The sequence below is a fragment of the Arachis ipaensis genome, chromosome B3 (assembly GCF_059453495.1).
Source record: "Arachis ipaensis isolate K30076 ecotype BB chromosome B3, ASM5945349v1, whole genome shotgun sequence".
In the NCBI taxonomy this organism is placed as follows: Eukaryota; Viridiplantae; Streptophyta; class Magnoliopsida; order Fabales; family Fabaceae; genus Arachis; species Arachis ipaensis.
In genome coordinates this window covers 172,833-191,183 of record NC_142438.1, presented here as the reverse complement: position 1 = coordinate 191,183, position 18,351 = coordinate 172,833, and the positions used below count along the sequence as shown (strand labels likewise).

General features: G+C 32.4%; 4 protein-coding genes across 4 annotated transcripts; 2 read left to right on the top strand and 2 right to left on the bottom strand.

Annotated features, from left to right (window-relative positions):
* Window positions 1-5,185: 5,185 nt before the first annotated feature.
* LOC107632445 (potassium transporter 5-like) lies at window positions 5,186-8,629 on the bottom strand. The gene is made up of 8 exons (XM_016336125.3): window positions 8,495-8,629; window positions 8,237-8,423; window positions 7,597-7,845; window positions 7,480-7,521; window positions 6,862-7,122; window positions 6,673-6,725; window positions 6,349-6,463; window positions 5,186-6,267 (listed from the first exon to the last, which is right to left on the bottom strand). The coding sequence occupies exons 1-8, from the start codon at window positions 8,627-8,629 to the stop codon at window positions 5,186-5,188; spliced, it is 2,124 nt and encodes a 707-aa protein (XP_016191611.2).
* A 2,546-nt stretch (window positions 8,630-11,175) lies between these two features.
* LOC107629489 (ER membrane protein, putative (DUF962)) lies at window positions 11,176-12,215 on the bottom strand. Its single transcript, XM_016332297.3, has 4 exons — window positions 11,790-12,215; window positions 11,662-11,724; window positions 11,514-11,585; window positions 11,176-11,423 (listed from the first exon to the last, which is right to left on the bottom strand). The coding sequence occupies exons 1-4, from the start codon at window positions 12,120-12,122 to the stop codon at window positions 11,307-11,309; spliced, it is 585 nt and encodes a 194-aa protein (XP_016187783.1). The 5' UTR covers window positions 12,123-12,215; the 3' UTR covers window positions 11,176-11,306.
* A 1,045-nt stretch (window positions 12,216-13,260) lies between these two features.
* On the top strand, window positions 13,261-14,661 carry PNSB4 (NDH dependent flow 6). Its single transcript, XM_016332298.3, has 6 exons — window positions 13,261-13,580; window positions 13,680-13,724; window positions 13,802-13,961; window positions 14,050-14,105; window positions 14,190-14,261; window positions 14,346-14,661. The coding sequence occupies exons 1-6, from the start codon at window positions 13,494-13,496 to the stop codon at window positions 14,472-14,474; spliced, it is 549 nt and encodes a 182-aa protein (XP_016187784.1). The 5' UTR covers window positions 13,261-13,493; the 3' UTR covers window positions 14,475-14,661.
* A 2,054-nt stretch (window positions 14,662-16,715) lies between these two features.
* On the top strand, window positions 16,716-18,132 carry LOC107629488 (thioredoxin-like 1-2, chloroplastic). The gene is made up of 4 exons (XM_016332296.3): window positions 16,716-17,180; window positions 17,250-17,432; window positions 17,506-17,670; window positions 17,741-18,132. Exons 1-4 carry the CDS (start codon window positions 16,968-16,970, stop codon window positions 17,861-17,863), a joined length of 684 nt encoding a protein of 227 aa, XP_016187782.1. The 5' UTR covers window positions 16,716-16,967; the 3' UTR covers window positions 17,864-18,132.
* Window positions 18,133-18,351: the final 219 nt, after the last annotated feature.

Here is an 18,351-nt window from a genome sequence, read left to right as displayed (position 1 = left end):
TTAATTTATACATATTCTTAGGTTTAAAGCAACAAAATAATATCCCTTTCTATGGTGAATATGATTTTAATGTGTTCAATGATTTTAAAAAGCTTTTACTTATTCTCTTCTTGTTTGCTAAAATATAAAATTTTGTAGATATGTCAAAAAAATGTTATAAGCATAAAAACACTAAATAAATTTTGGAATACTCAATTGATTTTTGGAAAAGGATTGCAATGTTCAATAAAAATCATAACAATTTGTTTGGTTTATTTTTCTATCTAACTATTTTATAGAATAACTTTCATCAATAAGTATATAAAAATGGATAAGTAAATTATTGCTTTTTGAAATTTTAATTTACATTCACATAATGAACGCAGTGGTTTAGATATCTACAAAAGTTGCAAATTTTTGTAGCACAAACAAAAATTTCAATAAACCAAAAAAAAATAAAATGGGGAGTCACCGATTTTTTTTTTTTTTTGTATTAGAAAGAAAAAATAGTAAGGAAATTAAAACATGAGCGATTTTAAGTACCTCATTTCTGATTAAACTGAAATCCCTTGTCGGACCTGGATGAACAAATCGTAGTGGTGCTTTCGTCAACTTCAGAATCTGAATCTCCAACGTACAACAACACTGTAATGAACTGGTTATTCACATTCATAGCCCCTACTGGTGGCGGCGAAAGAGCGGTTGCGATATTGTTCTGTGACAAACGTCAGTTCTTTGCCACCTTCTTCTTTTTCTTTCGTTGTGTTTTCTTATTCTCTGCTCCGTTCTATCTTTCTCTCTCTCTCCCTTAACCTTCTCTTCTCTGCGACATCGTCAGAAAAAGTCTTTCTCCGCAAACACCACCTACTCCTCTATACTAAGAATTTAAATTCTGTCTCTAGTTCTCTCTTCTCATTTTTAAATTTTGTCTTAGTTTTTTTTTTTTATATTACAAAGATTAACAAACAAATATATGTATGAGATTACAAAAGAGAAAGAATGAGTTTGGAAGTGATCTACAACTGGAATAAAAACTAGAACAAAATAGTTTTGAATTTGAACTTGATAAAACTCTTGCTTAAGTGACTCTCTTTTAGCTTTCTTTTATAACTACCACTTGTCAAATATTGGAGTACAACACTTGTTATTCATTGGCGGCTCTACTTATCAAGCAAATAACCGTCAAGTGCTCTCCTATTACACATAAAGAGATTGGTTGGTGCTCCACTTGTCAAGCAAATAACTCTCAAGTGCTCTCTTATTATATATAAAGAGATAGTATAGATTTTGATAGACTAGTCATAATTCATATATCCAACTTTTTTTTTTAAAATTTATTCGTATGTATGATGTTATAAGTATAATAATAAACTCATTAAAAGCAATTTACTTGACTAAATGAGAAATAATATTATTCATTTGTTTTAAATATTCTTACACATATATAAGCATTGACATAATAATAATAAACAAACTATTAGCATGTCTAAAATTGAACTACATAAGATGAGAAGGCATCACCAAAATCGATTAACCATTGGCTCTGATAACATAAGATAAGAAAACACTACATCTAAATCAAAACCTTAAGATATTAATTTATAGGCTCCGTATTTTATATACTCTTCACTTCTCCATGTTTTTTTCAATGTGGGACTAATTCATTCCTCACACTTGCAACCATAACAATCTCTCCCTCAAATGTGAGTCACCACATTGAGCACATCAACTACCTCTCTTATATGTTATCTACCATATTTGAGTATTCATCCCTCATTTTAAATACTCTTTAACCACTATACCAATTAACCATCGGTTCTGATATCACTTATTGGGCCACGGTGGAGAGCTCTGGACTACTAGAAAGATTTCTGAAAGAAACCAAGTACAAGAATTAAGATGAGAAGACAGCACATCTAATTTAAAACCTTAAGGTGTCAAGTTAATGGGTCTCTCATCTTATATATTTTTCATTTCTCTATGTTTTCTCCAAAAGAGAGAACAACTACAAAAATGAGATAAAAGAGGCAAAATAAAATTTTTATTTTTATGTAGAGCAGCAATCTTTGAACAGCGATTTCTAATTTGTTTACCGTTTAATTGGTCTGAATTAAAACTAATAATAACATATGGAAAATTCTTATTCTAATCACACTGGTACCAATGTATTTAAAGATCAATGGTAATTAAAGATATGTATGCACACTATGATAAACTTTTCTTCACTGAACAAACTTAAAGTTTATTCTCACATACTAGATTCTTTCATTCTCTTATATAGAATCAGCATGCTCTGAACTCACCATGTGCTTATTATTAGTATAGTGTAAATATTGACATATGGATAGGTCATAATTTATGTACCTAACTTTTTTTAATTTATTCGTATTTTTTATATTATAAGTATAATAATAAACTCATGAAGAGTAATTTACTTACTAAATTAAATGAAAAATAATATTATCCATTTATTTGATATGTTCTTACACACAAGCATTGACATAATTATAAACAAATTATTAATCATATTTAAGGTTTTTTATTTTTTTTGGGTGAAGAAAGAGTTGGATGAGGAGGGTAAGGAGATTATCCTTGTTCAAACCACCAATTTTCATGTCACTAAATTTAACGAGTAGGAGTAAGATGGGCAGATCATCTCTATGGCCCCAACCTTATTTTTTAAGGAATGGTTCAGCTAAAAATAAGAATATTTTAATATTTATTTAAAAAATAAAGCCCAAAAAATTATTTAATAATTTTATAAAAATCAAGCATGTCTAAAATTGAACTACATAAGATGAGAAGATACAACCAAGAACATAAAATTGTTCATCACCTCCCCAATTTTTTCGAATATGAAAAATGCCATCCAGATCGCTCTTGTCGGAAAGACTTTTGATGTTTCACCACCAAACCGATTAAACATCGGTTCTGATATCACCTGTTGGGCCACCGTGGAGAACTCTAGACTACCGGACAGACTACGGAGAGAAACTAAGTGCAAGAACATAAGATGAGAAGACACAACATTTAACTCAAAATCTTAAGGTATCAAGTAAATAGGCTCCTTATCTCATATACTCTTAATTCTCTATTTTTTTTTCAATGTGGGATTAATTCATTCTTCATACTTGCAATCATAACAATCTCTCCCTCAAATGTGAGCCACCACAGTGAGCACATCAACTCTCCATCTTATATGTTGTCTACCATATTTGGGTATTCATCTTGCATTTTAAATACTTCTTAACCATTATACCAATTAACTATCGGCACTGATACCATTTATTGGGCCACCGTGGAGAGCTCTGGACCACTGGAGAGATTTCGAGGTAAAACCAAGTGCAGAAACTTAAGATGAGAAAACATCACATCCAATTCAAAACCTTAAGGTGTCAAGTTAATGGGTCTCTCATCTTATATACTTTTCATTTCTCTATGTTTTCTCCAAAATAGAGAACAACTACAAAAGTGAGAGAAAAGAGGAAAAATAAAATTCTCATTTTTATGCAGAGTAATAATCTTTGAACAGCGATTTTTAATTCGTTTACTGTTGGATCGGTCTGAATTAGAACTAACAATAACATGCAAAATTCTTGTTCTAAATATACTAGTACCAACCTATTTAGAGATCAATGATTATAAAAGACATGTATACACACTATGATAAACTTCTCTTCACTGAACTAAATTAAAGTTTATTCTCACATATTAGATTCTTTCATTCTCATATATAGAATTAGCATGCTTTGAACTCACCATGTGCTTATTATTAATATAGTATAGGTTTTGATGGATATGTCATAATTTATATACCCAATTTTTTTAAAAATTAATTCGTATGTTTGATATTGTAAGTATAATAATAAACTCATAAAGGACAATTTACTTACTAAATTAATGAGAAACAATGTTATTCATTTATTTTATATACTCTTACACATAAGCATTAACATAATTATAAATAAACTATTAATCATATTTAAGATTTTTCATTGTTTTTTGTGAGGAAGGAGTTGGATGAGGAGGGTAAGGAGATTATCCTTGCCCTAACCACCAATTTTTATGTCGCTCAATTTAACGAGTAGGAGTAGGATGGACCGATCATCCCAAGGCCCCAACTTTATTCTCTAGGAAATTGGTATCTCCTAAAAATAAAAATATTTTTATATTTATTTATAAAGTAAAACCCAAAAAATTTGTTAATAATTTTATGAAAATCAAACATGTCTAAAATTGAACTACATAAGATGAGAAGACTCCAACGGAGAGGATCCAAGTGCAAAATAGAATATAAGATGTGAAGACATTACATCTAAATTAAAATCTTAAGATGTCAAGTTAATGGGTTTCTTATCTTATATACTCTTCACTTTGCACTTGTACGCCAGTGCACTTTTGGGAAAAGAAGAAGCTTGCAAATATAATGAGAGTTTATATTATATTGCATAAAATGATTATTGAGGATGAAAGAGACACTTATGCAGAAAATGTTGCTCAAGACCTAGAGTATCCTAATGTCAAAAATAGCTTATCACAACCTCATATGGGAGAAGAGAATTTTGCCCCACACCATCAATTTCTCCAAAAAAATGTCCAACTTCAAAATAGGCATCAGCATCGAGAATTGAAAGAGGACTTGATTGAAAACATATGGCAATTTCATAATGCGCGTCGTCAACTATAGAGTTTAATTATGTTTTTCTTTATATTAAGTAATTTTGTAAATTAGTTTAAACTCAAATTATATATTATGTATTATTGTTATTTATTAAGTAATTAATTTTTTTAAATATTACTATTTTCATAATAGTGAATTATTTTTTAATTTATCAATATTAATAATATTTATAAAAAATAAATAATTACATTAATTTTAATTAATTAATTAAGTGAGACCACAATAGCAACTAAACTTAGTTCCTTCTAATAGAAAAGAGAGAAATGTTTTGAGTTTTTATTTATTATTTATGATGCAAAAGTTGGTATGAAGTTACTTCTTATGATAAATAAGCCATAAATAAGGATTGAGATGAGTTTTCAACTGGAGATGATCTTATTATTTGATACTTACTTAAGTATTTATTTGGTTACATGAAAATACAATGAATAAAAGATGAGAAAAACTAAGTACAAATAAATTTGATCATGTAGAAATGTAATAGAGCAAGAGTAAGGGAGAAATGAAAGGATCGTTGATGATGAGTTATATTTCATATGTCATTCCAATCTTGAGAAGTCTCTTACGCGGGATGGCCATCAATTGGTTTCCTTGGCGGAAGTTCTTTCTTAAGAAAGTATAAGCATAGTTGACAACTATCTTATTGAGGAACGATGAATTTGGTAGAGCCACCACCTCTGCTTCGCCAAGCATATACATCACACCTCTTTGCATTGCCATGTCGATAAAGTTGACCTCAGGTTCATCTAGGTGAATGAAGGCTTTGAGATTTTGTATTAACTGTGATTCAAATACAAGAGCATCCTCGAGTTTATCTTTATAACCGCATCTAACCACGCAACGGAACATTCGGTATTCTCTGGGCTCCAAATGGCAAAATAGAAACCTCTCCTCTAAAGAAACTCGGCTGATAGGGATGACCTTGATGGAAACAAAGACAATGACTGAATGGATGGATGACATACAGGCTATGAGATGGGGGAATATCGGAGGAATCCCCTGCACAAGCTCAGAATAGAGCAGCCCTACCCCGGGAACTCTTCTTATGTCCCTATCCATGGCCAATTCTCCTATGTATTCACTGCGAACTTTATTTCTAAGCTCGAACATGTACCTCTCTTTATGCACGTAATGCCAGATTCCCATGATCATCGTCAAAAACAAAGAAGACACAATTGGAATATAGCCTCCCTCCATGAACTTTGTTATCTGAGATGAGAAATAAATAGCCTCTATGCAGCCGAATACCAATAAGAAGATAGTAGCTTGCCATATGCTCTTCTTCCATATAACTACCATTATTAATGAAACCAGCCACGTTGTGATAAGCATATCCCCAATAACTGCAATCCCGTATGCTTGACTTATCTTTTCTGTGGTTTTGAAGGCAACACACATAATAATGCTTCCAATCATGAACATGTAGTTGATCTCAGGAATATACACCTGACCCTCGTGCTTAGTGGAAGTATGCACAACCTTAACTCGTGGGAAACAACCTAGACTCAGGGCCTGCGATATGATGGAAAATGCTCCTGAAATCATTGCTTGGCTTGCTATGATAGCAGCACCAACAGCCACCACAAATGTTGGCCAGTATATGGGATCTGCATGTATTGTTACATTGGACTTTACTGATTAATCATAATAACTACAGTAACTGAATTTCCTACGATTGCTCAACTTACTTGGTAGACTTTCATAGAAAGTATTACCCACTTTTTCAGGAAACTTTCGAAGAAATGCAGCTTGCCCAGTATATGCACACAATATTGCAGGACATGTAATCAAAGTGAAGCTGATCTGCGTCAATAACAACAATAATTTGGTAAGCTTACTTCTTATATAACTCTTAGAAATTAGAATGTGATTAGATAACATAATAAACGTTGCTGTATGACCAAGTAAATATATTAGCAAAGTCTGCCAAATCAGAAAGCAAAAAAAAAAGCAAGTTTAATATTAGATAGAAAAAATATATGCACAACACAAGTTTACATTTATTTACTCACTTGAATTGCTCGTACATTAAAGTGACCCAAGTCTGCAAACATGGCTTCAGATCCTATGATTATATGAGTACTAATTAGAATTAAAAAATAATACAACTTAATTAAGGAGATTAATAAACTAGGAGCGAAACTGATTTTCCAATTAATAATAAAAATAAAATGCTTTAGGCAAATATGCTATATGCCGACCTGTTATGCATAGAAAGACTCCACCAAGTGATAGCCATCCTTGCTTACCGTTGCGTTTGAAGTAATCAACTATATATTTTGGATTGAAAGCACGCAACACTCTGATATCATATTTGAACAAATTATAGATACCAATTCCCGCTATGAGTAAAAACCACACTAAAATAATTGGTACAAATGAGAATCCCATTTTATCTGTACCGAATCTTTGCAAAGAAAATAAAATAATTAAGATTCCTATAGCGATTCCCACAGTAGCATCTGCGTTTAAAAAAAAAAGAAAAAAAAATAAAAATTATATATATACACATATTAATTTTTTTTTGGTGACTATATACACATATTAATTGTGATTATTTTAATCACTCTTAGTTCAAAAAAATAATAAATAAATGTTATGTTTATTAATATATTTTATATATTTTTTGTTGTATTTTTTATCTTTTGTATTAAAAATAATTAATAAAAAAATAAAAAGATAAAAAATTCTTATATCATAAAAAATATAAAAAAAAATGTACACTACATGCAAAAAAAAAAATATATTATTTTTTTATTATGTAACACTTAACCAAACCTACTGAGATTAAAAGAAAATGAAGTCATTGGTTTAAGTACCTTGACCGAGTGATTTACTGATCCCACTTACGGCAGAAAGGACTGCATGTAAAATGAACAACATGTTTATATATATATAGAGAGAGAGAGAGAGAGTATATGGATCTATATACACACCTGACATTGAGGGAGTAAGAAAGCCGTCTCCTATGACCATGGAAGTTCCCAGAATGGTTGCAAGCAAAAGAAGAAAACGAGCAAACTGACTGTTCTCAAGCATCTGCTTCAGTGTTTGGGATTGTTTGAGCTGACTAGACGGTAGTTCCAGCTTGTAGTTAGAAAGTTTTCTGTCTTCTGGTTGTTGATTTGGAATCAAACTCACGTCTACGTGTCTGCATATCAGCGAATACAATGCAAATGCTCCACCTACACAACACAAGTTTCTTATATATGATGATGTGCAGCATCATCAACATAAAACTAACAAGTGTGTTTAGTGTATTTACCCGTCAAACGCATGAGAATAAGATGATGAAGTAAAATAAAAATATTTTAACTACATTTCATAGATAATGATTTTAGAGTATTACTTGCCACGCTTAAAATGATTATTGCAATACCAAGGAGTTTCATATAACAAATTAAGTAAATTAATTAAAAAATTTAGTAAAATCAAGAAGAGATCTTTGTCCTCCATTATCCAAGTAACAAAAGTAACAAGGTTAAGAGTTAATAATAAATGTATAACGCGAGACATCAAAAACAAAAGATAGAAATGGATTGAATTAGATATTTAGATGTGATGTTGAGAAGTTACCATTGCCGTTGTCGTTCGCCAGCAGAATGGTATAGATGATGAGGGATAAGACGCCAAGAATATCATCGTTGTTTTTTATTCCACTGGTAAAAATGCTCGAATACACATAAAGCGGAGATGTGCCGATATCACCATAAACAATCCCTACGCTTTGAAATGCCAAACTTAACGTTGTCTTCCAGCTAACCTAATAATGTCATATTGTTTATTTATTTATTGTAAGAAAAAACTACACTACACTATATAACAATGATATACCTTAGAGCCATGTGTTTCACTCATGGTAACACGTCCAGCTTCCAAGTTGATGAAAGAGTCCATGCGTCGGACTTTAGCAGTGGCCACCGTCTCCATCTCTTTATCTTTGTCCATCGGATCTGTTTCTCCGAACATCACTTTTGCTGTACTGTCTCCCTTGCGGGTGTTTCTTCTCTTCTTATATATTATAATAATAGAGGGGTCAGGTTCTTTATTTGTTTTTCTTGGAAATGGTCAACCTCCTGCACAAAAGTCTCAATTTTGTTGACGTACGTAGTTCACGTTCATTTCTACATTTTAGGATTTTTCTTTGGCGAATAGGAGTAGACCCCATCAATGCGATTCTTTAGGCAAGCATATATGGTTGGAGGGCATGCAAGTGCTCTTTTTACTAACTTAATACGTTGCCACATTTGCATGCATTTTTCACATCCCCATTCCTCTCTTTTCCTCACTTTCTTACTCTCTTACATTTTTCAACTTGGTTTCTATCATCCCCTATCTTAGTGCCCAAGAAATCGGAGGGAAAAAAAATTAAAGACTTATCCATACGTACTAGACAACACCAAATAAAATTCAACTATAAAGAAAAATAAAATTCTTATGATCTCAAAAGTCCAGAGTAAAGAATTTTTCTTTTTTTTTTTACCATAAAAAAGAATTTCTCTTATTTTATATTATATTCAGAGCACTCTAATCATATTTTTTACCATTATCAAAATATATATTATTGATAGAAACTATTGCCAAATAATTTTACAAAAAATTTAAAAGCATGTTTTTAGAAACATTTTGTTATAAAGCAGCATATATGCTTTGCCGCTGAAAAGTTTTACCTACACAATTCATGTGATTGATGAGGTAACATGTTATATATGTCTCATCAGTTACATTATGGTTAGGGTTGAAAGTAAACCAGTCGAACACATAAGTTCTCTTAAAAAAAAATGTGAATAAAGAATGTCAAAACGCAGAAGAAGTTAATTGCAATACACAATATTTGTGTGTTTCCGCTACTGAATTCTTTTAGTTAATTGGTTGACAATTAATGAATGTTAAATAAGGTAAGTTATGATTGTTTTTGGTTGATTTTCTTTCGTTACCAAACATTTCTGATAATAAAAAAGTGTTAGTCTTCATTGCATGACAAGTGTTACTCACTAAATTTTTGGCATTAAAATAAAATTAGACCCAAAAGTTAATTAAATTAAAGAAAAGAACAAAAATAATTTCAGAGAATTTGTGGTTAAGATTTTATTTCAAATTTGATGACCAAAGCCTAGTAAACAGAGACGAAGCTTTATATAGTTTAAAGGGGGCTGTGCCCCCAAAAATTATCATTTTTCTTAGAAAAAATAGAAATTTTACAATTATAATTCCAATATATTAATTATGTCTTCTTTAAAATATATTATTTAATTATTTAATTATGGTCCCTCCTAAAAAAACGAGTCTAGCTCTATCTCGCAAGTAAAGATAAGAAATTCCATTTGACTTATATTGCCAATTTTGAGTACGAGATAATATATCTAATAACATGACTTATTTTGTTTAGAAGATATATGTAAAAGAAAAGTTTAGGGCCAGTAATTTTATTGAATTTTGGCCATATGTAACCAGTAGAGAAAGGTGAGTCATTAGATGAAATCTCACACCATTAAATTATTATTGATAGCTATTTGATAGCTACCAATCACAAAAATTATTGGTCTCCTAACATTGCTCATATGTAAATATATATGATTCCAATATATTTATGTCAATTTGACAGGGTGAGTCAGCATATGAGTTATTTTTATGGGCTCATTTTTTGTTTTTTCCTTTCTCGCTATTTTCAGGTAAGAAAGATTTTCTTTTAGTATTCTGGGCAGAAAGAAAGGTTTAGTTTTGAGCCCATGTTTTCTTAGTAAGGAGCAAACCTACTAGTCAGTTTTAGCCCAAATCCGCTGCAAAGGGATAGGCCAGGGCGCCTACAGGCAATTCCAAATCCAAATGCAAATGCTAATGCGACCAAATCTTGTTTGGACTTTTTCTTTTAAAAATATAAAAATAACAATTTCATCTATTCAATGCTGCACCTGCACATGAGATGAAGCACTGGAATTTGGTAGAGTGGGCAGTGAATGAGTGATCGCTCTATGGTTTGCTAATAATGACTACAAAATAAAAAGAAAAAGAAAAAGAAAGTGGTGTATGGTTGCATGTTTTTCCTGCATTTAACTCTGATTTGGAAATACCAACCAATAATAAAGACACAATGAGTTAGATGGACTGCATCCACAATGAAAACGTCAAAAGTTGCCTAGTGAATAGTGATCTACACCCTATGGTTTTGGCTTAGCTTGTCGCATGTGATAAGGGGGCACACGGGTTGTTAACCCACCAAACATAATTATCAAGCATGGTTAGCGTCCCTTTCAATTGGATGGCCTAGAAAATTTATTCGAAAAACAAGTTAAAACACATGTAGTAATATAACATCTAAAAGATATTGTATCTATAAAAGAAATATTAGTTATTAAATTGTTTTTAGTTTTTACCGGTACTTTTTATTTCAAATGTCAAGTCCTGGAAGCCACGATCTACCACCAAACAACAAATATTAGTACTACCTACGGGTCTCTGACGCAAATGTGATTGAAACACATTTAACAGTTTCATTATGATTGATTAACATGGACTTTGAGGAGTAAAATAGATAGATTCATGTGTAGTAATTTGTTTTTCAATGCATGTCTGTATAATACAAATCCATTATTTGCAGAGGGAATATGATGTACAACAACCACAAACACAGACACAGATATTGAAGCTAAGAAAGTTTCTTTTGTTTCTTGTCTTGCCATTGCTTGCGTTCGGCTTCAATCTTTGCCTTCACCTTTGCTTGGAACCCTGGGTATGGTTCATATCCGACAGATAATTGGAGAGCCTGAAAAAGAGCAATGACCTTGTTTGAATTGTCAAGCAGACTATTATATATATAATGAATGAATATGTGAAGGTATTAAATATTAATTACCTCAAAGAGGACAAAGAATGGGGCCATTAGGAAAGCTTGAACAAGGTTATCGAAGAGGGCTGGAGCACGTTTCTAACAGAGGAAGATAGAATAAGATGAGTGAGATGCATCAAAGTGGTGATTACTGATTAGTAATGAAATGATTTACCTCAAAGACGCCGTGACCAATAAACTGTCCAGTCCAACAGAATATCTGAGAAGCCAACACAATCTGAAAATAGACTGAATCAATTAGCGTTGACAAGATAATAATAATAATAAGAAGAAGAAGTGTACCTTCCAGGCGAGGGAGAATCCGAGGTGGTTGGCGAGGAAAGAGGAAGCGAACCAGCAGAGGAAAGTGAGGAGGGCGGCGAGAGAGCCAGCTTTGAGGTCGAGGGAGGCGTAGAAGAGGGCGTAGATGGCGGTGAAGAGGAAGCCGTAGTTGAGGAGGAGAGGGGGAGGGAAGAAGGAGAAGGAGAAGGAGAAGAGGGATGGAGTGAAATAGAGGAGTATTTGAGCGGTGAATAGGATGGGCCAGACGAAGAGCATGTGAATGAAGATGTTAACGGGGTTGCTGTGGTATGCTCCATAGAAGGCGAAGTGTTTCTCCAGATCTATCATTGCCATCGCCACTTGCGAGTTGCTTCAAAACTCTTCCAACTCCGCCCAATATTCTTTATAGCTCTATGTCAACTCACTCACCGGGCCGGGTTCCAGATAAGTAGATAACTATTCCCAAAACACACATACGGTAATATTAATCCGCCCCCTCCAAAAAAAAAAAAAAAAAAAACAGTTAATATTAATCCTATTCGATTCCAGCTAAAAAAAAGTTAATATTAATCCTGTTAGGTGTGAACTTTTTAATAATTAAAAAATATTTTTATTATAAAATGTGAATGATATTTTGTTATATTATTTCGTTTCTTTCTTTTCTTAAAAAAAACTATTACAAAATTTTTAACAATTTTTTTACTTGATATTCGTACAAAGTTCATATAACAAAAAATGTTTATATACCAAAAAAGTCTTTATATACTCCAAAAAAAAAAAAAAAAAACTACACGAGCCTAACTAAATTCACCTTTTTTTACTGCCAATCCAAACAAACTCGTGAGTTATAGCTCCTTTTGATAATTTTATTATTCTTTTCCTTTTATATAATTTTGTATTTTTATAACATAAAAGACAACTTTTTTTTACTTTTTATCAATCAGATAATATTTAATTTGGTCCCTAAATTTGCATACAAGCCTCAATTTAGTCCCTAAAATTTTAATTGACTTTATTTAGTTTCCAAACTTTGCGAACATGACTCATGTTAGTCCTTTGAACAATTTTCAATGTATAGATATTAATAGAACGTTGTCATGGACAGGCGGATGTCACACTAGATTCTGTAAAATGATGTCGTTTTGGTTTTGACACTCAAATAACCAAAAACAACATCATAAATGGTGTTTATTGAAACTTTATCTAACAAAACAAGTGATGTGACATCATTTTGTGCTATTTGAATACTAAAACCAAAACTACGTCATTTTACATATTTCAATATGGTATTTGATTGTCCATTTCAACGCTCCATTAACGTTTTTGAACTAAAAATCATCTCAAGGACTAATGTGAGGCACGTTTATAAAATTTAGAGACTAAATAGAAGTAATTAAAACTTCAAAAACTAAATTAAGACTCGCATACAAGCTCAGAGACCAAGTTGAGTATTAACTCTTTTATCACTATATAAAGATGGTGCGTATATAACATTTTCTTTTTCATTTTCTCGCATTTCAACAAAAACTATAAACTATTGCATCTTTTTGTCCATTAGTTAGTGGTACCAACTCAAAAGGTCAAAAAACTATAAACTAATGCATCTTTTTGTAGGGTGGTTCTTCACTTGACTCTTATCCACTTTATCCTCACTTGTGTAAGTACCATACCAGTACGCAGTACCTTGTTCTTTTTCTTTTTGTTTTGTGCTCAGCACTTCACACCATGGCTGAAGCTATCATTGGTTTCACTACCGTTTTCAAATCCTGTCTACAAACAAGGAGATTTGAAGCCAACCCCTCCTCAAGATTGGTATAATTAAGATCGGAAACAATTGAATAATATAAATGCAAGCATGATGTATTTCTAGTTTAGTTCGACAGTAAAGGTGCGTTTGTTTTGAATTTGCAGCCTAAGCAGCATTCAAGCTCTACCCTTTTCAGGCGATCATGGCAGGTAATTAAGTTGTAGTAGTTTCTTTAAAATGAAAGCAGTTTCAGTTGAAACGTAACATTATATATATGCAAGGTAAGGTTGAAGAGAGTAAGAGGAAAAGAGGTTGTTTGCATAAAGTGAATGGTTTGGGGGATTGGCCATTGATGGCAGTTCTAGTGGAGACAATGGAAGGGCAGAGAGACATGTTAACCACTAAATCCATTGTGCATCTCAGTGATGACGCCATCAAGAATGTTTGTAAGTCTGTCTCATATTATATCATATCTGGTTTAATTTGAGCTCTTTTGAATTTGAATTAATTTCCTGTGTGGTGGCATGCATGCAGACTCTTGGTACATAATGTTCACCGTTTGGGGATGCTTATTCTTTGGTTCCATGAAGGTTAAGTAATTTCATTCAACAAAGTTGTGAATTGTGATATATGCAGCATTGAAACAAACTAAATGAATTAATTGTGGTGTTTAGGACCCATATTACGACTCGGAGACGTACAGGGGAGATGGAGGAGATGGTACTGGAAACTGGATTTATGAGAAGGTAAGCTTTTATTTAATTTAATAGCTGCAGTCAGTGATGGATATTATATTACATCATTATACGAATATACATGAATGCATGCAGCAAGAGATTATGGAAGCAGAAGCGAGAGAAGCATTGTGGCGTGAGGAGTTGATAGAAGAGATAGAAGAGAAGGTTGGAGGGTTGAAGGAGCTTGAAGAAGCAGGCAAGAAGGAGGAACTAGTGAAGTGATGAATATGTATATATAGTGTATAATATCATGATCTAACAGTGGATGTGCCTTCTCCCTAAATTTCCAATTATTCAAGAATATTGCAAATTGCATAATCATATCGTGTATGTAATCGGTTACATATTTTTCACACACTCCCTGTGCTGTATGCATCTCAATATCAATCATCACTTTGTATTCTCTGCCTCTGCCCCTGCCCCTAGTAAACTTAATGAATTCACCTCTCCATAGCCCAGACATAGGAAAAGAATCTCACACACGCGCGGTGGCTCAGTGGCGGAGCCTAGTGCAGCCTAAAGGGAGAAATGCCGCCTCCCAAATTGATAATTTTATATGTAAAGTTCTCTATTTTAATGTTTTAACCTCTTTAATTTTATTTTTTGGCCTCTTATCAAGTTATTTTTTTATGTTGGCCCTTTTTAAAAAAAAAAAAAAATCTAACTCCACCCCTGATTCATGGGTGGGCATATAGCGGCCATAAAGCTTCACAACGACGGCGGCAAGGACCGTGTTGGCCGGTCAGTGAGGCTCCTGGCTGGAAGGGGAGAGAAGAGAGAGGATGGGGAGAGGGTCACAAATTTGAAAGATAATATGCATCTCTTTAAGGAAAACGGTGTATTTTATTTAGTTGGTTTACTGTTCAACGATAACATTTCACGCCAATTACATAAGTTTTGTGCTTTATTTTAGCATTAAAATAGACCATTCCACGACTAAATCCACATGTTAGTATTCACAACTTTTATCTTTTTAGTTCTTTAAATTTAAAATTATCTATACTGATTTTTGAAATTCAGTTGTGGTCATCGTATTAGTTTTTGGATCCTTTTTAGTATTGAATCGCTGAATTGACTCAGATTTACCATGTTGGAGACATAGCTAAATAGTGTCATTTTGTTTTGGCACTTAAATAAAGCAAAAATAAAAAAGAATTTAAATGATATACAAACCATTATATTTTTCTTCATTCTTTAAAACAATCTCATTTTTGCCTTATATAAAAGCTAAAATCAAAAGATACTATTTAACTATGTGTCTAATGTAGCAAGTTAAAACTAGCTCAACATTTCGTTCATTGACTTAACATGAAAAATAATTTAGAGACCAATATGATCCTGGAATTGAATCTCGAGTATCAATATAATAAATTTTAGATCTAAAAAACTAAAAAAAGTGAAAATCATAAATCTTATGAATCACTGTGGGAATTTAGTCACAATTCGACAGGTATTATTGACAAAAATCTTGACATATTCCGACCTAAAATTTGACAATAATTATTGCAGAAAAAATTCGACCATAATTTCAAGAAATCTCAGTACATTTCTTAAGGTATTGGCTAGTGTAAATTTTTTTCTTTTTATAAATTTGAGATTTTGAGGTGCTTACAAATATTTTATTATATCATATTCTGCATTGCATAAAAATCTTTGCATTTGTATTCTCATTGAAATATTTTACATATATGCACTTGCCTATATAACACATGCATGTCTCCTGCAGTCCTGCAATATTTTTGCATTATCCAAGATATAATACATTCATGTTTCAGCAATAAATATTTTTTTTAAACTATGATTTGATATTAAGAACTAATCTTTATTAGTTTACTATAAAAATATAATTGAACAGATAAAAATTTTACTTAGTTAAAAAGAAGAATATAGGAGGAGATGAAATACGAAATTTTCATTTTTAATTTAGTTCTGTTTTGATTTTATTTGAATATATTGACAATTTTTATGGATACTATAATTTTTTAATTTTAAATCGACTAGAGAGAATTATAAGACATTAAATCTTAAATGTAACTGTGCAAATCCGTAATCGTTTTAACTAGATTTTATTAGTTATTGGGTGAGTTGTGAGTGGTTAAAATTAGTTATTCGCTGTATGAATTATCCGTTGTAAAAGTTGAGGTACAAGAATAGAAAGTGTAATAAAAAGTTTTAGTTTTAGTAGGTGAATTGAAAGGCTGAAGATGGCAATGAAGTTAAAATAATTATCCATTTTGCAGAGCATTATTATTAAGAGGACATATAGAGAGCCACACATGTGACTCAACAAGAAGCAATCCAATTCCAATTCCACGCAGATAATGCTGCAAAAAAAGTTGACGTGGATTTGGATAACCATCCTCTTCTTTTCTTTTTAGTAGTAAATTTTCTCAAACGGATAAAGGTTATTTATTGACTGATTGACTCGTTTCGCTTTTTAAAAGAAAAAGACAGCGCATCAAAGGAACCACCTTATTGAATTAAATTATATCCAGTGTGTTTGTTATTTGAACTAACTCTCTTTTCGTCTCTCTCATTCACAGGAAGAGAACACTGTTTGTTTTATCTGATTAAAATTCTGCTCTGCACTTTTTATTATCCATTGAATAGCAACACAAGGGTGCTGGTGTTGCTTTTCTCCTTTTGCCTTTTTGGTTTCACAAGCCTTAGCATCATATAAAACAGGAATATTTGCTCCTTAATATTTGCTCCTTAATGGCTTCCTCCATGAACTTGAAGAGTGCTGTAGTGTGTGTTCCTGAGAACATGGTTTGCTCAAAAGCCAAGCCTTGTCCATCTTCAATGAGACTAGCTGGTAAAGCAAGATCAAGGGCGTTGAGTGCTGAATTCATGGGGCAACCCATCATCATCAACACAACAAAACTCCAAGATGAAAAGGGTTTATGCAGTTCCAAAACCTCAATTCATGTACGTATATTGCTTTCTTTTTTGTGGGATTATATATTTATTCCTGAGTAACAATGCAAGCTGTTTCAGGCAGAAGCAAGTATATGCATTAGCAGATCGATGCAGTGGTGGAAGAAGAACCTGAAGCCCAACATGATTGAGATCCATTCAGCACAAGAGCTTCTCAATTCTCTGCTCAGCGCTGGTGATGCTTTGGTTGTTGTTGACTTCTATTCACCTGCTTGTGGTGGCTGCAGAGCCCTTCATCCCAAGGTATATATCTCCATATCTATGAACAATCAATTTTAATTGGGTCTTGAAGATTGTGTTACGTGATTGGATTCAGATCTGTCAAATTGCTGAAATGCACCCGAATGCAATATTCCTGAAAGTAAATTACGACAAGCTGAAAACCATGTGCCAGGCTCTGCAAATTCATGTCTTGCCATTCTTTAGGTTCTACAGAGGTGCAGAGGGTCAGCTTTGTGGATTCAGCTGCACCAATGCAACTGTAAGATTATTTCAAGTCCTAATTAATTAATTTACTGTTATGAGTCCTAATAATATAATTTTGTGTGCAGATCAACAAGTTTAAGCGTGCGTTGTCAAAGCATGGGAATGAAAGATGTAGTCTAAGGCCACCTAAGGGTTTAGATGAATTAGAGTTGACCAATTTGGTCTCAAGTTCTCAGATTTGGTTCTAGTTTTGCATCAATAATAGGTTGAATAAATATCAATTAGAAAATGAAGATGGAGCAGGCAAGGAATCTCCATTCCTTAATTCCTTTCTTTTTTTTAGGGGAGGGATGGGTTTGGATGGGAGGCTTGTAATTTTTTAGTTAAAATTGAGCTCCCTCTTTTAGGCGATAGCAATTCTTTTTTATTCCTCAAGTTCAGTTTAGAGGACAAAAAGGCAACAGAGATCGGTGTGGATTTCACTTGTGTCAATTAATAACAATGATATTGAAGATAATCTTGAGCTCTTATTCCGTGTAGCTACATTTTTAGTTTAATTAGTTTCTGTCAATTATGTGATCCATATGTACATAAGCATAATATATAAATTTTGGCATTATTTTTCCTTTTATTTTAATATTAATATTAAAAGGTGTATCTATACCTAGTAGGCTAGTACCTAGTTCTAGTTGTCCTGCCTGATTTAATAATATCGAAACACATGATAATATTAATG